This window comes from Gallinula chloropus (assembly GCF_964237585.1).
Source record: "Gallinula chloropus genome assembly, chromosome: 3".
Classification (NCBI taxonomy): domain Eukaryota; kingdom Metazoa; phylum Chordata; class Aves; order Gruiformes; family Rallidae; genus Gallinula; species Gallinula chloropus.
The window spans coordinates 13,114,015-13,138,574 of record NC_140087.1 but is presented as its reverse complement, the minus strand read 5'-3'; the positions used below and the strand labels follow the sequence as shown (position 1 = coordinate 13,138,574).

The window sequence follows — 24,560 nt, the reverse complement described above, 5'->3', positions numbered from 1 at the left end:
TTATTGAAAATTGAGGACTGGGATGGCTTTCCTCAGTCACCAAGCCCAACCTTCATTATCATAGGCAACTACATAAAATAGCCTTTCTCATTAAATCCTTATAATTTTTCTTGCATAGTGTTATCATAGTACACAGGGATACAGTCTGTCTGGCTATTGTGTAGTTTTGAGTAGAGTTGGAGTTAAAACATCGCTTAGAATCTGTTGCCTGTACCAGAACCCTTCTGCAGGCTGTAAGGGTGGTAAAAAACTCTGTAAGGTCAACTGATGCTGACGGGTGAGCAGATCATGATGTGCACCGGATCCCGCCACTCTTACAAACGGAGCCGTAACCCCATAGAGGTCATAGAAATGGTAAAAATGTGAAATGTGAGTAATCACTGCAGAGCAAGAAAAGGATTCACAGAGTGTTCTCACTTCACAAAACAGTGCAGACTCGAATATCCACTTGACCACCTCACTGATAGTTATTCCTGAGTAATAACCTAGGCATAAATTGGATGATGCTCAAGTCAGAGCCTCATCTATCTCCAAATGTTTACTAATCTATAAATAATCATAGAATCATGGCGCTGTTTGGGTTGCAAGGGACCTCCTATGCTCATCTCGTTCATCCCCCCTGCAATAAGCAGGGACATCTCCAACCAGACAAGGGTGCCCACAGCCCCATCCAGCCTGGCCCTGAACACTGCCAGGGTGGGAACAGCCACAGCTTCTCCGGGCAGCCTGTGCCTGGGCCTCACTGCCCTTGCTGTAAAAAATTTCTTCTTTATATCTAGCCTGAATCTACCCTTCCAGTTTAAAGCATTACTCCTTGTCCTATTGCTACAGGCCTTACTAAAAATTTTGTCCCTACCTTTTTACAATCCCCTTCCAAGTACTGAAAGGATGCTATAAAGTGTCCCCAGAAAGTTCTCTTCTCCAGGCTGAACAGCCCCAACTCTCTAATGACTGGGTATATATATGATAGCATAAAAGACTGTATTATTTCACTGACATCAGTCTGAGTACATCTTTACTTAGGTAGATAGTATACTCATAACATTGGTTTATGAGTCACATGCCAGGGCATATTTTACAGTACATTTTAGAAGTGCTGTCAAGATTAAAAAAAGAAACCCAAAACCTGAAATGAAACAAAATAAAACCAGGGGTGGAAAGGGCTTGCTGTCTTGCTTCCAGTCCTTTTGTGTGTATTTATGGTGGATATATATTCACAGAAGTCTACAGCTGAAACGTTCTGCTAGTTATGACTCAAACAGATGCTGGGAAATGGGAAACAATTTTTAAGAAGTGACTAAAAGCCCAAAAAGCACAGTAGCAAAAGCTAAACAAGATTAGCTAAGAGCATGTTCAGATATTGACTCAGACATGTCCTAGTAGAGATATCTGATAGTAACTGATTCCAGCAGAGAGAAGTATGACAGAGGGCTGTGGTTGGAAACCAGCCTGAAAATAAGGCACAAGTCACAAACAAGAAAATGTTACCTCAGTGTGTAATGAAGCACTGTCACTCAGGAGCAGGTATCTTTCTAAGCAACGTGCTATAGCTTAAATAGAATGGATAAGCTTCATACAGAAACTGGGTGGGCAAAACTCCTCCGTCTTATTTTGAAGGTGAAGATGACCACAGTAGTTTATTAAATGCTTACCCTAAGGCAAGTTTTCTTACAGACATATATATCCAAGGAAACTTATGAAAGCATGAATGCATGAGGATCGATGCATTGAAGATCCACTGAGGATTATGCCTAAGCCTAGAATGCTATATGATCTTTTTTATGTGTCTAGACTATAATATTTTGATGCTTGTAGATTGGTAACACATAAAACGTTAAGTATAAACTTCATATTGGTCCAACAGAGGTTATTCCACAAGAAATTTTTTCAGAATGAGAGACTGGGGAGCCATTGAATCACCTGTTAAAAACCAGCATAAGGTTTTCAGCACATGGCACGTTCAGCAGAAGCACCTTGTCTGGGCGAAGCAGAGCGCAGCCTGAGTGACCGTATCCATGACAGACAACACGCTTCCTACCCACCTCAGGCACCACTGACAAGTGAGACACGACACTAATCACAGCACTGACTTTACATGAGAATACCTGTGCCAAGTCCCACCAAGGGGTCAGGCAGCCTGCTATCCTGTCTCTTAACCATGACCTGATGACACGTACAGGAGGAGGACAGACGTGGCTCACTACACACTGGCAGCTTCTGGCACGCTGTGCCTTAGTTATTTCTTGAGCTGGTCTTTAATTGCTATCAATGAACTCTCCCTTTGTGCTTTTTCAGTTCTCTTTTGACCAGGGTGAAGCAGATTTGTGGCTCAGGGACTTCACGCAGTAACGCACACAGAAAGCACGGTGTGGAAGGCGTATTAGCAGGATTGGGGGATTATCACACTGCACACTGTGGCACTGGGGTTTGGCAGATTTCCCTCTCTCAGAAAGGGAGGCAAAGCTAAAAGCAGAACTCCTACATTAACCATTCTACAGGGAAGATCCTTCAAACAGGTGGCATTTCATATCACTCCTAACACACCCTGCACAATTAGCTTTCAAGCACGAGGTTGGATCCTTATTTTAACTGAGAGCAGCAGCTCCCAAGATGTAAGTTCGCGGGTACACCGGCACGTATGTGAACACACAGCGGGCATCCCACCAAACAGTCCAGCAATCCTAAATTATTAAAACCGTGATCTACCTCCAGATCTATCAAGCAGCAGCACAGCCTCCTAAAAGGGTAATGCTTTGTATTTGTTGACTACTGGCAGGCATCAGGCACAGCAGCGGGAAGGTGAGTTAGCGGAGACATTCCGACGCTTCTCCCCAAAGGCACAGCGACCTCCAAGGTCGAAACCAGCCTTCTCATACTGCAGCTTGAGCTGGTGCTCCCTTATGGCATTAAGATACCTTTTACATCAAGAATTTCACAGGCACAGAGAAGCAACTCTGGAAGCTAAAGAAGAATGTTTTGGTTAAAAATTGTATTTATTGCTATGGCTGGCTTTTTAACTAGTTACTTCCTGACAAACCTGGCTAAAAACAAGATTGTAAAACAAACTCCAATGGTTTGGCAGCTGATTGATTAACAGTATTTATTGTAAATGTCACAAATGGCACTGACACTGTGGAAACCTAGGTCCTATAGCATCACATTCTGTCTGAAACATTACACAATCATTTCCCTAAGCTATATTTGCAGCAGTTACAACCACTTTACTTTCCTAATGCCAGCAATAACATTTGTTTTTTTTCATGTAACAGCTGGAGAGAAACCAATCACTCATGGGATGGAATTTGTTTTCTTTTGTCTGTTTTTTAAGGATCTTGTGCATTTCAAAATCTTCCATTCCTTTATAAACAAAGCCACTACAATCAGTGTCTTAGTCTTTTCCTGCAGTATTCTTCATGTTAATTGAGACAATATTCATGTGACACAAGTATGACTATTACAAGCAAGTTGCTATATTTTGAAGACAGCTTACTTGTTTTCATTGACTACACTGACTACACTTCATTACGGCAAATAATTTTGAGAAAGTAAAATTACAAATACCGTGGGTTTTGTTTTGTGGTGGTGGTTTGTTTATTTTTTTTAGAACACAACACGGAGGCCACCACAATTACAATATAACTTCAGCCTGAAATGATTTGTTTTCTTCCAAAAGAAAAGAGATGAAGATCAACAAAAGAGTCAACAGTAATGAAACATATTGCACAAAACAGTCAAAAATGCAGAAGCCAACCCACTGGCTCTAGAGAGAGGAAGAATTCAAGCTACTCCAATGAAAGTAAATGGCACTTGTCTGTCAAATTTGGCTTGACCGTGTCTCATCCTCCTTCACCTTTCTGCTCTTCTGCTTCAATGCTTTTCTTTTCCCTTCATCCCTTTGGGGAATGGCTGCAGCAGAGTTTTCCTTTCTAGGACTGTGTGCTGAAGGAGCTGCAGTTTGTAACCCCTGCGGGCTTGCGCCGGGGGGACCCTCTCTGTAAGTGGTGGGAGGGCTGCACCGGAGGGGTCTCTGGCAGTGACACGTGGTAGAAGTTCGGTAACCGAATGTCGTACCTAAAGCCTTTCCCCACGTGCACTCTGTCATTCAAGGCATACAGTTTCTCAGCAATGTCGCTCCCAATTAAAATTGAGAACAGGCGGGAGATGAAACGGTGCTTAGCAAACAGCAGGTACAGCTTCTTTCTCCTCCAGGCCACGTACCGACAATCTGTCTCTGCTGTTAGTGTTACCTACAGAAGAGAAAATTAAAATTAACTAGGTGATAAGGCAGTGATATTGCTGCCCTTGCTCAGAAACCACCCCTCTCTCAGCAGACACACAGGTTGTGTCTGTAGTGTACACCTCACGTCTTTGCACCTACTCCAATGAAAACCATTTCATCCAGCCAGAGAGCTGGATGAGCTGGAGCTCTGTGAGGTCTACAGCATGCATGTCCTGGTTTTGGCTGGGATAGAGTTCATTTTCTTCCTAGCAGCTGGTATGTGGTTTGTATTTACGATAAGAATAACACTGGTAACTAATATTTTAGTGGCTGCTGAGAAGCCTTCTCATACTGTCCTGCCAACGAGAAAGCAGGGGATGCACAAGCTGCTGGAGGGGCCATGGCCAAGACAGTTGATCCAAACTGGCCGAATGGATATTCCATACCCTATGATGCCATACCCAGTATATAACTGGGGAAGTTGGCTGGGAGTCAGCACAGCTCAGGAACTAGCTGAGCATCAGGTCCCGGTGGTGAGCAATTTGTGCTGTGCATCACTTGTTTTGTATATTCTTCTATCATTATTACTGTCTTCCTTTTCTGTCCTATTAAACTGTCTTTTATCTCAACCCACGAGTTTTACCTTCTTCTTTTTGATTCGCTCCCCCATCCCACTCAGGCTGTGTGGGTGTTTTATCTGCGGGCTGCGTTCAACCACGACAATGCGAAAGACAAGTGAGAAGGGTGACTGGGAACAGACCAAACGACTGTGCCTTGTTGGTCGCAGTGATGACATGCCTACGCCCACACCGAGTGACAGCCAGGACGCCGGTTGATGGCGTGCCCCAGCCTCAGCCCTGCTCTCCCTGTTTCACTCTCTGCAGCCACAGCTGGAAAGGCAAGTCTAAAGAAAGCTCATGACAAATGCCATTTGCCACGAGACATCAGATCCCACACGGGCAGGAGCTAGTGTGTCAGTCAAGTGACAGCAGTGGGAGGGCTCATGGATCACAGAGGGCAGCCCAGACGGACACCGTGTCCCACGCTGTGTCCCTGGCACCAAGCTGTACCACCAGCATGCCTCTCCCCAGCTCGTGCTCACCGGCTCACCTCCTTTCAGGAAGCCCCCTCAGCAGCAGCTTCCACACACCTCCTGCAAGCCTGGTTTTCTCAGGGCTGGATTTTAAGTACGGCCAAAGAATGCAAACAGAGTTTGCCTCCCAGGTTAGCTTTAAGAAAAAGACCCTTTGTTCTACCAAGATGCAAACAGAAAAGGTACAAACAGCATAACCAGTGCAATGGGTAAGGAGGACTTCCCTCCCCAAATCCATGGAATGCCATTTGTTTGTATAATTTTGCAAACAGAACCCACAACTAAATGAACTTATTTTGAAGCTAATTATTGCTTGAGCAGTTTCATGTGGTATTAAAAAAAAACCCTCGGCTTTTACCTGGAATATTCCCTCTTCTGTGGGCCTCAGTGAATCCCATTCAGGAGAATCCAGAAATTGCAGAGGGAAAATGTAATGCAGAAACTCCCCATCAACTGTCACTCTGATCCTACCAAGATAAGATGTGTTAATTTGTTAGTACTACCTGTACAGCAGCAACCACTGCGACAAGAAGGTGTTACTTCTACTAAGTGAGGAGTTTAAACACAGCTTTGAGAGCACGAAAAAGCAATCGCTGCCCAACATTATCCTAATGATAATTTTGAATACAACTTGATCAGGCCAGCTGAATGAGAATACAAGGCCATTGTGCAACTGGAACAGAAATCTTTCCAGGCCTTACCCAAGCCATACTACTCCCTCTGGGGCAGGTCTGTGCAGCAATGTGCAAGCTTTGTCATGAAAAGCCCAGCATATGCCACAGAGGTGGAAGACCAATGCGTGTAACACCATCTGCTGCCTTCACTTGAGAGCCCTGGGATCGACTCTGTGTTTGGCAAATACACATTTTGTGACAAAAGCAGGGAGTGGGAAGCAGGAGTTGCCCACAGCATGTGTTCAGTAGGACTCTCTCAATGTTTAACAGCAATTACATGGCCGGAGCCAGGAGAACAGCATGGAGCTACGGGATCTCTGTATGAATGCTGAGGCCTTCTTCAGATACCAAAGGAAAACTTCCTTCCTACTTTTTAAACCATACTTTGAAGGCACACAAGCAGGAAATGTATGCTTGAACCTCATGAGCTGAAAGAAAAAGAGCGAGCTGTAGAAGTTCCCTTTTTACAACTGGTCTGCATGGAGATGAATGCTTCTTATAAAAGGGGAAGCAGCAGCTCTATACTACATGAAGGAGGGCAGCAGGAACTCCCTGCTTGATTATAAACTAGCTGGGCCTGTAGAAGGCTGGACACCTCTCTTTCAGTATGACTGTGACCAACAGCAACCTCCATGTGGTACTTTCTAGGCATCTCCCAAGAGTGCTCGGATCCAGGGTGTTGCAAGGGTCAGCTACCTGAATGCCACATTGTTTGCTGCAAGTAGTCCTAAATCACATTAATTTCAAGCTGCCTACCAATTCTACCTGTCCATGCAGCAGGCTGTCAAAATGCACCTACAAAGTGTTCCATCACAGACCATGGCCATCTTCTGTGGGTAACCCATCTACTCTTGGGGTGGTCTAGTACCACTTTATATACAGAGCAAAACCTAGAATTTGCCTTCAGAAGAGCATCAGCAAGGATGCCAGAAGAATCTCCAGCACACAGGGAGTACAAACAGGTAGATTTATTGCCTCAGGGTCTAACTAAAGACCACACAGTAACTGTAGAGTCAGTTCTGCAAATCTTGATAGGGCTTGACCACATCCCCTTGTAATGGAAGGGTGTCTTTCTGCTCTCCCTTACTCCCTCCATTCTCCCATCCTGCAGAAAGCAACCAAATACAACTTCTATGAAAGTCGAGATCTCTCAAGTTTACCTCAGTATATTCAGTTTCATAACCACCTTTTAGTCCTGTTTCAGATGACACTAGCCAAGAAAAATAAGAAGGATGCTTCAGCCAGGCAGTCGATAGATAGCAAAGCGTAGCCTGAAGACTGAAGCACACATTTGTTCCCCCCTTTATCTGCCTCACCTGTTAAAAGTGCTATGACACACTGGTCTGGAAAGAATGCCTTAAAATCCTTTTCTTTATGCCATTACAGATCTTGTGCTTGGGGTTTTTATGCTAGTGCTGCCCTAGACAAGATATTTAGCCTATTAATATTTATATTACTGGCATTAATATTTAATCCATTGTACTGGAAAGTGAACAAACAATACACAAATCTGGCCTTTTTTTCCCCCCTTTCATTTTCAAAAAGGAGGAATAATAAAGATATTTGCAGTGAGTCTGAACAAACTGATACAAACCTCCCTGACACAAGCAAGGACAGTTTATCAATAGGAGTTTTGCCCTGCATGGCGTAACAGTGTTCCTTCTCCAGGGTAACCACTTCTGCATCACAGCACAAGACGATCTTCCTGTAGACAGTCAAGGAAATTCCCAGAGGCTGGAAGAGAGCGCTGTAGAGTTCCTGGAATTCTTTGTCAAAGGAAACACTCCGAACTTGGTAGGTAACGTAAATGAACTGGACGAAGCATATAGCAAAGAGTATAAAATTCCAAGAGAATATATCAGCAGCACAGACATCCAGCCAAGCCCAAACAGAAGAGCAGAGAAAACCCAATCCAAGCAAGCTGAAGACATAGAGAAGCCCAAAGAATCCACTTCCACCCATGAAGCCAACAACAAAGAGAATACTGGCTAGGTGGTAGATAGATCCCTCTGCCTCCAGCTTCCATGTGGTGCAGGCAGGATGTGCATATATCAGACTTTCCCAAAAACTTGCATTTTCTCCCATGGCTGGAATAATTTTTTGATTTGGCTGAATCTTGGAAATTCTTATTTATGTGACACAGCTAGTGGGGTCCTTTGCTTTTCCATTCTTGCAAACTCTGCTCAACGATCACATAACATCAGGCTTTCTTTTGGCAGGAAACCTGCACTTAGGATTTCCAGCAACTGGGAGGCTAATGTTCTCAGGAGGCAATGCTGTTTCTCATCAGTTCATGCGTTGTCTTGACTTTGGCCATGTCATCTGTAGTTTCATCTGATCTGGACAATTGAAGAAAAGACTAATTACTTATGAAATTATTTTCATCAATTAAACTCTATCAAAGCTTTTATTGTCTCAAACCACAGACTGCATTACAATCATCCAACTCCCCATGTAGCCCTGTGATTCCAGGATCAAACCTTAATATTCATTCAAATGAAGACCATTTTTCTGTAGCAACTGTTGAATCGTAGCTGAATCTACGTAAACCTGTACGCTGCATCCACAGCATCCTGTGACAAGCCTTTCTGCAGCATAACTGCTGAGACAGTAGCTGCATTGGTTGGTCATGAACCTGTCACCTGGGAGTCTCACTTGATGCCTATCTAGGTCTTGAACAAGAAGAGACAAAGAACTCTTGTCCCTTGTTCACCTCCTCCATCTCACACTGAATTTCTGTCAAAGCACTCTCCTTCCCCCTCTTTGCTTTTCTGCTATCATTAATGAGTTGAGCAAAGCTGCCCTGTCCCTAGAGACAACAAACTACACCCCCAAACACCACAATAATGGAAACGAGGGATGGTCTTTTCTACTCCAAGGATGACAAACAAAAAGCTGTCCTGTATGAAGAAGACTACAAAGCTTAAAGGCAGCTTTATGCAGGTATCTTATTAGAACACGAAGTAGTCTTGTGGAATATTTCCCAAAGGGCATTTGCAAAACAATTTTATAACATTAGAAGTTCTACCTTGTATTATTTCATACCACAGCCCACATAATGTTATTGTTCAACACTATAAAATGTTAATGCCACCTGTATCCTGGGGTGCATCAAGCATGGCATGGCCAGCTGGTCCAGGGAGGTGATTGTCCTGCTCCACACTGCATTGGTGCAGCCTCACCTCAAGTACTGGGTGCAGTTTTGGGTGCCACAGTACAAGAGGGACATAAAAATATTGGAGAGTGACCAGAGGAGGGCAACGGGGTGGTGAAGGGTCTGGAGGGGAAGTCTGATGAGGAGAGGCTGAAGTCCCTTGGTTTGTACAGCTTGGAGAAGAGGAGGCTGAGGGGAGACCTCATCACAGCCTATGGCTTCCTGACAAGGGGGAGCAAAGGTACAGACGCTGATCTCCTTTCTTTGGTGACCAGTGATAGAACCCAAGGGAACGGTATAAAACTGTGAGAGGGGAGGTTTAGGCTGATTATTAGGAAGAGGTTCTTTCCTGAGAGGGTGGTTGGGCACTGGAACAGGTTCCCCAGGGAAGTGGTCACAGCACCGAGCTTGGCTGAATTCAAGAAGCCCCTGGATGATGCACTCAGTCCCATGCTCTGACTTGTCTGGCCCTGTGTGGAGCCAGGAGTTGGACTCGATGATCCTTATGGGTCCCTTCCAACTCAGGAGACTCTATACTATTTGTTTTCATATTATAATGTATTCCTAATAGTTAAAAAGTAAAATACAGAAAAGTCAGAAGTAAAATACAGAACCAAAAAGTATGGAAAAAAAAACCCAAAATAAATTTTGAAATATCAAAACCAGCTTTCTGTGCCTGGAAAACAAAAATGCATGCTTCAATGTGAGATTAGACATGGTAGAAATTGCAAAGCCAGAGTCTATCAGTAGGTATAATCAGGATTGAAACCCACCAAAAGTCTTTAACTGTCTGGTTCTTTTCCTGATAAAACAGAAAGGAAGCTAAGAAATATCTTGTGGTCTAATTTACTAGATTCTCTATAATATCAAAGGTAGTGCTTCCCCCCTCTCCCAAGAGCCACACATGTCAATACTTAAAAAGTACTGCTGGTGCAGTGAAGCATCCAATGTCATGCAGCAGGGCTTTCAGTGTTGGGTTTTTCTGGTTGGGTTTTTTTACAGTGACAGGTCTAAGAAATTAAAACAGCAGAGTCATATCACATTTCCTGGCTGCTACAGCTTTACTTCTTTTAAGTTTATTCAAGCCTAAACATTAATTCCACGACTCAAAACCACTGATGCTAAATGAAGATACAAAATCCTGAACAAGAGTAGCAGAGTTCAGAAGAAAAGGTTAGGAGGAGAGCTCTCCCTCTCCAGGAGGGGCCATAGGGAAGTCACTGACCCACAAAAATACCACAGCTAAGGAATCTTTCCAAATTAGAAGTGCTCAGGATCCTACTGAGGTGGAAAACCAGCATCACAAAAATGAGGTATTTTGTAGCTACAAGCTTTGCTGCTTGTCTCTTTACCCAAACACTCTTCTCTGCCACAGGATTCTGCCTGGATGCAGGATTTAGCCCTCAGAGAACAGGACATGAGAACTGCATCAACTAGGAAGAAGTTACCTGGGCTTGGTAAAAGGATGAGGAATTTTTGGTGGTGCTTTTCTGACCAAGGGGTGAGATTTCTGAGCCGAAAGAAAACAAAACTGGAACATGCCGTTCCCAGACCTCGTGAACCCAGTGAGCATCTCCACTGCAGGGGTCACAAATCGTCAGCATTAAGGTTTTTGTTTCACTGTTTGTTGCCAACACTTTGTTCTGAGCAGTTACCTGGGAAGCTGTATGCATGACACAAAACCACCACACTGCACACTACCTCCCATTACCAACGTCTTTCTGCCATGTAAACTCCCACATTGCAATATTTTAACATGATGCTGCAATCATTTTGCAAAATTGATGTTCAGTGGTCGATTCACTTACAGCATTCACAGCCTGGCCACACTACCACTCATAGCTTTGCTGTAAAACATCTACTCAGGAAAAGATGGGTCAAAATAGTCTGGGAAGAACAGCACATGACTAGGACACAGACTGAGGGTTATCTAACACAAAACCAAAGCCCTGAAAAAAACTGTCCTGTGTTTGTAACTGTTATGGAATGTGTCTTCCAAAAAGACAATATGCAAAACAGACTGTATGCAAAATTCCCACTTGTTTCAGTAGATCTCCACAATGTGAACTTCTCTGGTACAGCATCACCGAGGCTGGAGGGGATCTCCCTCTAAAAAGGAAGGGCAAAGGATGGGGGACAACAGTGGCACTCATCAACATGATGCTTTCCTGAGCTACTCAATGTGTGCAGTCAAACCCAAACCATCTGGAAGCACTGATGAAGTCTACTGTAAGTAGTCTACAGAAAACTATCAGCTTCTATAGGTACATTAGTGATAAAGGATGAGGGAAAATGTGGGCCCTCTCCAGAAGAAAACAGGAGACCTGGTTATCCCGTCACAAAGCTGGACCGTGCCCAAACTGTCCCGCCCAACTATCCCCTTTTATAGTGAGCTTGACATCATATGGTATGAAATACCCCTTTGGTTAGTTTGGGTCACCTGTACTGGCTGTGTCTCACCCCAGCTTCTGGGGAAAGTTAACCCCATCCTAGCTGAACCCAGGAAACCTGCCTGGAACCCTGTGTTCATCTCTGGGGCCCCCAGTACAGGAAGGATATGGAATTGCTGGAACATGTCCAGAGGAGGGCCACAAAGACGATCAGAGAGCTGGAGCACTTCTATGAGGACAGGCTGAGAGAGTAGATGTTTTTCAGCCTGAAGAAGAGAAGGTGTGGTGAGACCTTACAGCAGCCATCCAGTATCTAAAGGGGGCCTGCAAGAAAGGTGGAGAGGGCATGTAGTGACAGGACAATGAGCAATGGGTTTAAACTGGAGGAGGGTAGATTTAGATTAGGTATTAGGCCCTGACACAGGGTGCCCAGAGAAGCTGTGGCTGCCCCCTCCCTGGCAGTGTTCAAGGCCAGGTTGGATGGGGCTTTGGGCAGCCTGGCCTAGGGGAGGGTGTCTCTGCCCATAGCAGGGGGTTGGAACTAGATGAGCTTTGAGGTCTCTTTCAAACCAAACTGTTCTGTGATTCTGTGACACTACTAAATGGAGCTAGTTTTTCAGGGCTATGGGGAAGAGCAGGCATGCTTGCTGCTAATGTAATAGCCTGAAAGAGAAAATTCACCTCTTTTCACCTTTTAATCAAGAAGCTACTCTATGATTTAGGAGCCAAAAACTGTAGGTGGGGGGGGGGGGGGTTTGTAAGTATAACATAGAGCATTTAGTGCTATATAAGGCCTTTCATATTTTTCTTTGTAGTTCCTACAAGCCCAAAATTTATACTCTTGACTCCAGAACAGGCACTTCAATTTTGCCTTTCAACTCCTGCAAACATGGGAGAGGAAGAAACCCTAAAACCAAAAAGCCAAACAGCCAAGAGTGCTCATCCACTTAAGGACCCTTCTACAAAGTGGCCACAGTGGCATGGCATTACCAAGTTTGTATTGTCTGGAGGGAACACCATCCTTTCACTGAGATGTTTCAGTGTTCTTAAACACAGGGACAGGAAACATGTCAGCTGATGTGCCTCATTTGATGTCCTGCTTCAGCTGTCCCGTTTGTGGTGACCAGTTACCACTATAATGTTTCATTTGATGATGGTGATCAAGCAAGCTTCAGTGGGAAACTCCATTTAAAGCAGGTATCTTAGATTATATGCCTGAAGAACCATATCTTCCCCAAGGAAACATCAAATACTTTCTACTCCATCCCCTGCCTCGAGAGAAGCAGCAGCACCACGTACAGTCTCTGCTATGTGGTGACCCTATCCAGAATAACACAACATAGGCACCTGTAGGCTGCCAGACCCAGAGGTGCCTGGAAGAGATGTCCTCCCAGCTCAGGAAGGAGACATGCCCTGCCAGGAGCAGATCAAATGCAGGGAAAAATCAGCCCAGATGAGTGACATACACAATATACAGCAGCATGGACTTCTTTAAAAGAAACAACAACATTGCTGGAAGGACTAAGCTGTCATCAGAAAGTGTTAAAGTCAACAAGTTTGCTGGTGCTTCAAAACAGTAAATGGAGTATTTCACTTATACTCCCCAAAATAAATACCTGACAGCAACTTAAAACTTCATATAGCAGTGTACTAAACCAGTCAAACCAGAATGGATTTATACTGTAATTTACAGACTCATGGTATAACTCCCCTTCCACAAACAGGCATTTTCCTCATACACTGGAAGAGTCCCACAAAGAATAACCATTAATGTAAAATTTTAATTTGCTTGAAAACCGTGTACTTCACCCCATTTTTGTAATTGATGACTCAAACTGAGCTTTGAGAAACTTTGAGTATTACCTACTGTGTCTGGATCATAGTCGATTTCTGTAAAAAAAACAAACCCTAAAAGCCCTGAGGCCAAGAGCAGATCTCTCTCTGGTCTTTTTTAAAATGTCAAAAGTAAGGCTATTCAGAGTTCAAATACTCCATTCTTTAGTTGTCTCATTCCAAGTATTCAGCTAGAAAGCCCTCAACACCCTCACCCCATACGTGGTGACAGGCTGTAGAGCCATACATTGCTGACTGTGTAACCAGCCTGGATGAACTGAATTGTTTGCTACAGGTTTGGGAGCAAAAGGGAAGATTTTCTTTTGCAGTATATATGTACCAAATGAGATTATGTTGGATTTGGCAGGATTTGTCTCACTGGTTTTAGCCATGCACAGCGCAGATATTATACACTAGCTGCTGGCCACAGGCTGGCTCAGCAGTCAGCAAAGCTGCTCCAGCAGCTCCCTTGGGAACTGTGCAGTCCCTTCGGCCAAGGGCAGCCCTCCCAGCCTCAATGCCCCCTGCTTCCCGAAGGACGAGCTCTGAGCACCCTGTCAAGGCTGGCAAATTACATCTGGTCTGGCCACCATTTACACATATAAAAAGAAGCTGCTCCTTAATTTTAGGGAGTATCTCCTCTAACGTGCAACGTAATCGCACACGTTGATGAATTATACCCCTTCCTTCCATAGTCCCTATCCCCTCTGCTCCCCTGCTGGCACCTGCTGCTCTCAATAGCTGTTTGCAGCACGTTTTCCCCTGTTTATGTAGCACACTTTCTCCACACTACTTTCCTTCTGCCCTTGTCCACTTGGAGCTAGATATCCAGGGGGATCCAGACAGCCAGACTCCCAGCTGCAACGCGGTGTCTAACTCGCTCAGTGCACAGAGGAGCTGTACACCTACAGACAGGTATGGTGATGTGCCTACAGGCAAGCACAGGCTGTTAAAAAAGCTGTTCTCAGTGATAAATTGTCCTTGAACCCACCAGGCTCAGAGCACGCATGCAGCAATCAGGACAGTAACTACCACCACAGGCTTGTATCCTAGCTTACCTTAAGCTTCTTGAGACTGCATCCTAGAGAAAGCAGTAATTGTAACACTGGAAAGCACATGGTTTTCTTGAGAAAAACGCAGCCCACACAACATAGAGAAGCCTGTATCTTCACCACAGTCCATAGCATCTATTCAGGTAGTAAAAACGCAAGGAGCGTGAGGAAGAAAAGGACTATGCAATCCAAAAGACAAAGGTACCAAGATAATCAATCACTATAAAACTAGATACATTCGGATTACAAAGACACACAAGCACACACAGCAAAGGTAATTAAACAATGGGATGGGTTTACTTATTTCCTGTGCTGGGAATTAAAGAAGTCAGGATGCTGTCTGGTACCTAAAATAAATCTGAAAGTGTTATTATTAAAAAAAAACAAACATTGATTTACTACAATTCTATTTTTTTATTCTCCAGGAAGTCAGACTAGACGATCACCTCAATGTCGTGCCAGCTTTTGTATTAAGTTCCTTAATGTAAGCAAACTTTACATACCTCAAAAGTTACACAGCTGGTCTTCCCAGTGAAATCTAGAAGCCTGTCTCAGATACCTACTAAGCAGCTGCTTTCGACAACAGAAAACACTGAAGACAGGTATATCTCTGAAATTACTCCTTCTATGTACTTTCCAGCAGAAACTCTCATCCCTTCCTGGCAAAGTGGTTTTTTTTAAAGAATAGGATGTTTTATCAATTCATGCTTTAACATAAAACATGTATGCACCAAACCTTGGGATCCTGCTCCCCAGGCAAGTGTTCCCATCACAGAACGAAGTGCAACTCCAGCGTGGGTCTCCCTTGCTCAGTCTCCTTTCTGCACAACATCACAGCTTCGACTAGAAGGGGAGCAAGTGACCCACCCACGTGAGCCAAATTGAGTTGCTCATGGCACCCTCACATGAGCAGGGAAGATGGATTTGCACTCCCCTGGGCTGAGAAAGTCACCCAGTATTCCTCTGGTGTCTCATCACTATGTCTCACCCCCGGGATCTGGGAAGGTAAATCATCTCAGGCTCTAAGAAAAGTGGCCAAATTGCACTCTTCCCAGTTCATCCAGCACCTCCCCTGGGCTGCCCAGGACCCCAGCCCCAGAGCATCTGAATGAAGCAATACCTTCTCAAAGAGAGATCCTTCTGGGAATGCTGAGAGCTACCAAACAAAGCAGCTGGGGCACATCCAAGCATACTGAGAAACAGCCACCAGCAAAGTCAGACTTTTCAGGGCCAAAACCCTACCCTAGTTATGTAGAAATTAGGGTCCCACAGGCAAGGTTGTTAAACCAAGAACCTCCTTCAGTCAGCTGCTGCCTAACCATGGAGACATGCCAGTGCCATCCCTACATTGATGTCAACTGTCCACACAAACAACCCACCAAAAGCACGAGGTTGGGGACTGGTTGTCCTCCTCGCCAGGCTGGGCCTGACTCCTGCCTCCCTGCTGCAGCGTATGCAGGACTGTCTGTGAAACGGAGCACTCCAACAGGAGCCTTTTAATGGGACCTTCAACTCCCTGAGCTTGTTTGGCTGCAGCTGAGAAGGCCAGTTTCTATGTACAATTCACTCAAGCTCCTAAGAATCTTCCTTTTAAGAAGTGGAAAAAAGCTGGGGGGGAGGGGGGGGCAGGGGATTCAGGAGGGAAAGAAAACCCACAAGACAGAATAGTTTAAGGTTCATTAGAAGCTCTGCATACAGTGAAGCTGCTATTATTTAGTCTTTAAATATTTAAAGATCAGCTTACTATACACAGCTTGCTCATTTATCACTGTAAAATATACAGTGCAATCCTCTGTGGTTGCAAAGCCAATATTGAAGATGCCATCTATTTTATCATCTAGATAGCATCTGATATGAAAAAAAATATCTACAGATTGTCTTCCAATTTGAATCAGAATTGATGAACCATAAATACATGTGGTAGTGCTGCCAAAGTAAGAATAATAGTCCCCTCCCATTTTTTCTCTTAATGTCTTTTGCTCCTTGGCAATATGAATATGGACAGTCAGATATTTAAGCTCACTATGGATTGCTAGCACTTGGGTAAATTTGAGCAAGGCTGTTGTGCACTGAACAGCATTGGCCAAATAATAATTCAGGGGGTCTGTTTTATTGTGTTTTATAATAAAAACCGCAAAGTGAAGCATGAGTTCAAACTTCTCCAGAGTCCAACTTTTAAATTAATAATAGAGCTACAATGCATATTTCACAAACACTTCAAGACTGTGTTAATGAACTACAGCTGAATCCCACTGAATTCAGCTTAAATGAGTTTGTCTGGTATGGTAATGCCTTTGGACAGGAACTTATTCCCATGAAACCAACCACCCAGCATGACCTTCATTTTCCAAAAAAGAAAGAAACCAGGAGGCTTGGCTCCTCCCACTACACCTGCAAGTACAACTGGATTATGGAGGAGCAGTGTCATGAGCCACATGATCAAACAGATGAACTGCACGCTGAGTCATGAAACACCACATTTATGTACCCTGTAAGCTCTAAACAAGAGTGAAACACAGTGAAAGGTAACAAGGATGCCCCAGTGGAGCTGCTGAAATTATTTCCTTTTACTGGAGGGTTTGGGGTCAGAAGTACAGTTGTAGACTCTGCTTTACTGGAACAAGCATCATGCAGTTTTACCTACCAAGTGGAGCCAGAGCCATGGCACTGGTTTAGCATCATTGTCATTAGGATTTGTTTTCTACAACAGCCAGGACACTCTTAGTTTCATCATGCAATATAATGACAAACTGAGGCTTTGTTCACTGTACAAGATCTGATTTGTTTGGGCACCAGCAGCGTGCCCACTTACAGGTACTGTATCATCACCCAGAGACACTGACCAGAGGTTTTTAGCGCACAGGAGCAGAACACACTGAAATGATAAAAATAAAATCTTGACTCTGAAGAGCCTGCACACTTAATAAAAAGATACCCAGCTAACAACCCTTTTCGTGAATCCTTAATACACTTTCTGTTCTCAGCTTTCATCATTAAAGGTTTCCCTGCCGCACACTCTGCCTTCGCAATTACCTGTATCACATTTCTTCCCGTCTCAGTATCTATTCCCTTCACTACAGCACTCGCAGCCTACTTGCTGTTTTGCAGGCAAGGGATTTCTTTAAAACTTGCCATTTTAAGCTAGTTTATTATTTGGCAGCACACAGAACTTTGTGGAAAGCCTGAACAGCAACAGTTCTGCCGATGTGGAAGCCGTTTCTTGTTTTGCTGTGGTCAGTGAAGGCATTTTTCATGCACATGTATACAATCACGTTCCCATTAATCAACACAATGGCAAGAAACCTTAGTTCTGGAAGCCAGATTTCATCAACGACATCTTGATAACACTACCAGGTGGTCCATGATTCAATATTACAAGAAATCAGCCATTTAAAACGTTTGCCCATAAAGTGATTGACAACCTAAAAGCACACAAAGCTTTACAGAACAGCTGAAGAGAGCGTGGGGAAAATATTATAGTTTAGAAAAATGAATATATATGCTTGAGGAAAAACAAAATATAGTTTGGGAATGAGAAGTGTTTTCTATCGTTCGTTGTGTCTTTGGGAAGAAACATCTGGAGATGCAACAACTAATCTTAATTTCTGGGTTCATCTACTCTTACCATTTGTTGATGGGGCGACAGGAGAATCGAGTAGCGGCAGGCTACGAAGCAAACCCCTGGGCAGTGGAAGAAATCCCCGGACCCCGAGCTGGTGCTGGGAAAGGAGAGAGACTTCTCCAGTCACCTCTTGCGAGTGGGGGCAGCTGTACCCGAGGAGAAACCGGGAGCCGCGCTTTCCCGAGGAGTACACCCTAAACCCCAGGCACAGAACGGAGAGCCCCACTCCAGACAGACCCCTCGGGAGGGGAGGAGCAGAGCAGCGTGCCCCGCTCCTTTAGGAAGGGGACACGGAAAGGCTCTCCAACTTCTACCCGAGGCTGAACTCGGGCGCTCCGGTTACCGCTGCCAGACCGCACCGGCGGGGCGCGCTGGGGAGGAGCGCCCCGACCCGCCGGGCGGTGCTCCCCGCCACACACGGCGCCCACCCTTCCTCGCCGGCCAGTCCCCGCCGCCGCCCCGGCCCCGAGAAGGGTGTCCCCGGAGAGCTAGCGGGGCGGGAGGCGGCCCCGGCTCCCCCTCGCCCCCCGGCCCCGGGCAAAGCGGAGCGGAGCGCGGCTCGGCGCGCTGCCTGACTGGACAGCGCCGGCGGGGGGCGGGCGGAGGCAGCACCGGGGCTTCAGCCCGCCCCGGCTTGGCTCGGCTCGGCCCCCACCCTGCCCGCGCCCCTTACCTGCCCCGCAGCCCTGCCCGCGCTCTCAGAAAAGTTTCCCGGCCGCCCAGGGGACGTCGCGCCCGGACGGAACGAACTTGGACCGCCGCTCCCGACACCGTATCCCGCCACGGCCACCGAGCCGCTGCTGTGACTAAAATAGGCAGAAGCCGGCGGGAGGCTGCGGGCGGCGCCAGCTCCGGGGCCGGCACCGAGCGGCCGCAGCGCGCAGGCGCCTCCCGCCGTCCCGGGGGGCTACGGGGCCACCCCAGCCGAGCCGAGCGGAGCCGGCCGAGCTGGGTGAAGTCGCCGCCCGACCCGCCGCGCCCTTCCTGAGGTGGCGGCTTGGGGGCGGCGGCCGCGCTCCCTCCTCCCCGGCAGCCCGTCCTGCCGCGGGGCTCCCCCGCCGCCCCGAGCTGCCGGTGGGCACCGAAGGCGCCGGAGGGACGGGCAGGGGAAGGAGGAGGCGGTGCCGCTGCCGGCGGGCACCCCTCGGGGACGGCGGTGTCGCCCGCTAAACTTGTGCGCCTTAAAATCGGCTGTGGCTGCAGCCCGGGCGCCGTGCCGGGGCTTGGGCTGCAAACCCCCGCTCTTGAGACAGACCGGGGAAGGCGTCTCCTTTGGTGCTGGGGCTGCCTCGGGTACAGCTGGCTGGAACTGTTGGTTTGGGATTGATAAATACACGAATTTCTGCCCTTCTCGCCTACTCACCCCAGCAGCGTGACTCCTCCGAAGGGAGATCGGCGCCTTCAGGGTTGCCTTCGCTGCGTGACCGGTGCCTCTCTTCGCGCACGGTCTCCAGTCGCTTCGTTTCAGAACAAGCACCCGCTTCACCGAGGCTCCACCGAGCTAACCGAACGCGCTGGTACGGTGTCAGTGCGTAAGCCCTTCGGCGTGCGAGCCGCGCGCTTGTCCTGGTGATCCCTTCGCATCTTGGAGAGACGGGATACACCGATCGAAGCGAACGGATGCAGAAGTTGTTAATATCCGAAAGTCACGGCATATGAAATGCACAGCTCCTGTTACTAGAAAGGCTGTTCCGCAACAACTGGTGCATGGCAATATCTTTTAAACAGTGAGCCTGGAGAGAGAGCCTCGTGTGCTTGCCGGTGGCCAGCTCTGAGGTCCCAGGGTAGTCTGACACGCTCAGCGCACGGCAGGGCGATGGCACTGACGTGAACTTTGCCAGAAGTGAAAGGACAGAGCAGCCCTGAAGGAGTTAGGGCTCTTCTTAGTGCCTTTGCAAACTTGCTTTCCCGAGGGGGTTCTTTATTTTCCTAGATTTGTAGCTCCGTGTTTGCCAGGGAGGAAGGTGCACACATTTTCTGGAATAACTGATTCTCCTCAAATTTGAAAACCAACGAGCCAGTGCACTTCAACCCAAAGCTGTGCTGAGCTACGTGAGGTCGAAACTTCATTATCCGATCGCAGTCCTTGTTCTTATATTCATTATTTTGAAAGAGAAAATTAATTTTATTGATCTAGTCAAGTACATTAAGGTTCTAGTAGTAAACCTGAGGCAGTGCTGATTTACTTTTTGCTGTTGTTCTTTGTGTTAGGGTGGAGTTGAAAGCAGCCAACCACTTACACAGGCTTATTGCCAGTCTCACTAGGCATAAATGTACCCACTGTGTTTACTTTTCATTGGGACAATAGCAAAGGGATGGGGACATGCGTAATAAAAGAACGATGTAAAGGTTTTTATTTTACTTATCTACTGAGATTACATTATTCAATAAACCACTATAACATCAATTAAAACAAATGCCTTCCAATCATCATAAAAGAAGCAAGAAAACTGGTGTCCTTTGATGGCGTATCTGTAAGACACTTTGAGCTGTACTTAGCTGGAATCGTGGTTCTCCACAGACATACAGATCACGGAGGAGCAGTTCTGTTTTATTTCAACCAGCTCCACATCAAATGTTCTCTAGCATTTTAAGACTGAGACTACAAATGACCTGCTCAATCTAGGCTTGAAAACCGTGCCTGGATGAGAGAGCCAAGGGAGGCAATAATAAAATGGCCAAGCCATCACACGCTGAGGAGAGACGAGCACTGCCCAGCGTGCTTTGAACCGGCCACTTGAGAGACTGGACTATGCTTTGGTATGTTTTAAACCGCTTGTGGCATTTATATCAAATGACTGTTTTCAAAAGGTCAAATAATATAATAAATGTAAAGGCAAATTATAACCAATAGTGTTGTTTGCAGCAGTACGGCAAGATACAAAGGTCATAGGTAAAGGTAAGCTCACAGGAGAGCCTGTGGCAAGACTCGGCAATGTAATAACAGTCCTGAAAAGCTGCAGGAGCCCTGGGTCAAGGGGGAGGCTCAGCTGTGGCAAACACCTTGCGTGGAGGCTGGGAAGGCACCTGGCCCAGGAGCCAGCAAGGACCAGCTAGGAAGGGTCAGCTGAATGTCCCAGTTGAGCTGGGCAGGAAACTGAACACCTGAGCTGGCATCTTACACCCCATTCCCACCGTTCAGCTGTCACAGCGGACAATGGGAGTTTCTGGCTGGTGTAAACAGCTGTCTTCTCATAGCCACTGTTAGATTTATGGAGGTACCTTAGATGCACCTATCTCTGGGCACGATCCATCCTATGAGAAGTCTGACAGCTCCATAAAATGTGCAGATTGCCTCGCCATGGGCTTCTCAACAGCTTCTCCAGGCACTGTTCATACAGCTGCTGCAGTCAAGGCAGGATTACCTGCACAGGTACCCCTGAGTGCCCCCGGAGTGCTGGCACCAAACCTCCCTTTGGGTGTACCAGAGATTTCCCCCAGAGAGAGTAAGATCAGTGTGTGCTTTCACTGTCTAGAAAATAGCCCCATCTGTTTCGTCAGTTAAGGAGGGGCTGACTTACAACATCAGGTGGTTGCCTTCTCCATTATCTCTGAAATAAAGTAATGGTGTTTCTTACAACATGCTGTACTTTAGGAGGAGAAGTTATCAATAACTCTGTTTAAGGCGGAGACTTTTTTTTTCTATTTTCTTAGACTTTTTAAATGTTTAATAAATCTCTGCTGCATTTTTTTCTTTCCTCGCATTGTCCTTGGTCAATAAAAATAAGTTATGAAGCAGGGGGATATGGTAGCAGGTGACATGATGAATTACCTCTTTAAGAGGCAATGTGCTTTTCCTCTATGGATGTGATATTGTACTTCACAGATAGTCGAAAGAGGGCTCTTGTGTAGAGGCTCTTAGTCATTTTGAACTGAGAATTAAACTCTTCATGTACTTGGAAAAGGTTTTAGCAGACTTTTGTATAGCTAGGTTCTACAGAAACACCTCCCTTTATTTGTGGGTACAGCCAAAGTGAGAAGAATCAGGATTGCATTCGTGTAGTAAACTGTTTTTTATTGCTACCTTTTACAAGCAAGACATCAACCAAGTCACGTCATAACACCACATAATCCTGCAGTTCACATTGTATCAGCCTGCAGAACTGAGCAAAATTAAAACTGGAGACCTTTTTTAAAATGTCACTCAGTGAGCAGCATTCCCTGTCAGGTACAGATAAAATAGTTTTAATTTAGGCAAAAACGCTTTTATCAATGCATCAGTCAAATAAAATGCTAAATAGGGCATTTAAGTTTTTATCTTTTTTTTTTAACTTTTAAAGGCTTTCAGGTAACAGACTTGGAATTGAGCACCCTCAGCTGTGGTTAAGGTGAAGAGCTTTCACTGCTTTTTCACCCAGGTTTCCATAAGCAAGGGTGTGGGGGATGTAGTTCCCTGACCAAGTGACTTCTCATCGTGAAGCAGCCTGACTGCAGAGAAGGGGACTTCTCCTTCTGGAATCTGGCTCTTCCCAACCTGAGCCCATTTCAGCCACCATCATCCAGAAGAGGTGGAAGTACCCAATGTAGGATTTATCTGTAACAAAAATAGGGGAATCCCAGTCTGTGGCTGCTGCTGCTGGAGGTGTTTACATTCACTCAGCAGGTGCTTTCATGGACTAAGGTTTGTAGAGGGACCCCCTCTGGGGTTTCTGCGTGTGGCCGGAGTCTCCCCACTCGTGTGGGTAGAAAGCCCGGTGCTTAGGGTACTCAGCGTGGGAGAGGCAAGACCTGCATTTTCTCAAGACTCTTTCCACTTTGCAGCTAAATCATTTAATGCCAAGTACCAACACAATTCTGGAAGCCTACACCAAAGCTGGACTGTGTACCAAACCCACTGCCCCAGGGCACCTGTGCCTTGTTCAGGTACACCCCACAAAAGCTGAGCATGGCCAGGCAATCAGAAGCTGGTGAATGTGGTGCAGCACGTGCTTGTATAGCAAAAAAGAGATGGAGATTTGAATTGTTCTAGACCTCCAGCTGCCCAGATGGGTGCTTTAACCACGAGACTGTGAGGTGAGAGGTAGAGTGCCCACGCAGGGCAGGGATGCTGTTGAATCATGGCTCTGTGAGCTGGGGTGCTTCAACTGGGCTGACGTTTGCATCACCACAGAGCTGTAGTTCAGCCCATACCTCAAGTGAGGTGTCTGCTCAGGAGTGAGAATATAAAGTTAAAAATACAGAGTGTAAATCTAAAAGCTCTTCAAAGCATTATGTAACTATGGAAGACATCAACTGTGAAAATGAAAAGGTTATGTTACAGTTGGGCGAATAAAGCAGATGCTTTCCATCACAAATGTTTAAATACTCTTCAGGCATGGAGATGGTTTCTGGTAGAAGTATCTGATACTCTCTCTTGCTGAAGTTCTGAGTTGTCATCAACCTCCTACTAGATGTTGTTAGAAAAAGGAAGGAAACCTCTAATTCCCAGCCTAAGCTTTCATGTCAAGTATCTTAGTAGTTACATAATGGTTTTGATAGCTTTTAGATTTACACTTCTTATTTTTAACTCTATACTCACACTGCTCATTTTGCTTTTTTGTCTCCTTTCAGCTCTCCCTTCATCTCTTCCCAGAAGCCTTCTGTCTCAGTCCTTACCAATCAAGCTATTTTCACAAACATTGTCATTAACAATAGATAAAGATCTGTTGAATAAATTATTATCTTTGCTTAAAAAGATCCAGATGACCAGATGTGCCAGCCAATGCAGGAGGTCTCTTTGCCTGGATGAGCCCATCTTCTTGATAAAAACAAGTTTGGACTAACTCAAAGTCTCATTGATTTCAGTTGACCCGTGTACCACACCGTTTAACTCCTGGTTCATCCACTGTAGCTCTCATTCCTGGTGTTAGGGAGATGCAGCTACAAATGTGTGTTAGATTATTTGCAGGTGGAAACTGTGGGGAACGTGTGTCACCGAGCCCTAGCAGTGAACAGGACCAAGGTAAGCCCTAGTGAGCAGGCTTGCCACAAAGGGTTATGGACTTTAAGAAATACCACCCAAATATTTGTCAAAACAGCTCCCTCTTCAAACCAAACCTTTTGTCGTGAAACATTCCAAGAGAGAAAAAAAATCATGTAGCATGTCAAGCTGTGGCAGTATAGCCCTGGCTCCATGTGGGTACAGAGGAGTGACACAGTGGCTTGAGGAATTCTGCATCGTTGTGTCCCACCATCTGCCCATATTGTGCACACATTGAAGTGCACCTGGGACGTGGAAAAAAACATTTCAAATGCCTGTTCTGGCATGTTGTTGCTCTTACTTAGTTCTAGACTTTTCTGTTGAGGATATAATCAGTGATACTAAATTGTGGAGATGAATTTCACCACCTATATCATATTTCTGTGCCAAATTGTGGGCTTCAGCCCTGTAAATGCAGGTTCTTGGTGTTACTAACTGCATCCATCGCGATTGCAGTTCTTGCATTTTTCTTCAGCCACAAAGCTTTGCAAAGAGAGTCACAGATAGCAAGGATGCAGTTATATTTAATTCAAAGGTATAAAAATAGTAAATGGATTCTTTTGA

The 24,560-nt window shown here is 45.7% G+C and overlaps 1 protein-coding gene across 3 annotated transcripts; it reads right to left on the bottom strand.

Annotated features, from left to right (window-relative positions):
- Nucleotides 1-3,048: 3,048 nt before the first annotated feature.
- Nucleotides 3,049-20,482, bottom strand: POPDC3 (popeye domain cAMP effector 3). 3 transcript variants are annotated; one of them, XM_084261856.1, is made up of 4 exons: nucleotides 19,401-20,482; nucleotides 7,581-8,325; nucleotides 5,671-5,779; nucleotides 3,049-4,247 (listed from the first exon to the last, which is right to left on the bottom strand). In XM_084261856.1, exons 2-4 carry the CDS (start codon nucleotides 8,069-8,071, stop codon nucleotides 3,927-3,929), a joined length of 921 nt encoding a protein of 306 aa, XP_084117982.1. In that variant the 5' UTR covers nucleotides 8,072-8,325; nucleotides 19,401-20,482; the 3' UTR covers nucleotides 3,049-3,926. The 3 variants fall into 3 exon arrangements, with proteins under 3 accessions (XP_084117982.1, XP_084117983.1, XP_084117981.1); XM_084261857.1 differs by lacking the exon at nucleotides 19,401-20,482 and adding an exon at nucleotides 18,711-18,927; XM_084261855.1 differs by lacking the exon at nucleotides 19,401-20,482 and adding an exon at nucleotides 14,422-14,514.
- Between the last annotated feature and the right edge of the window lie 4,078 nt (nucleotides 20,483-24,560).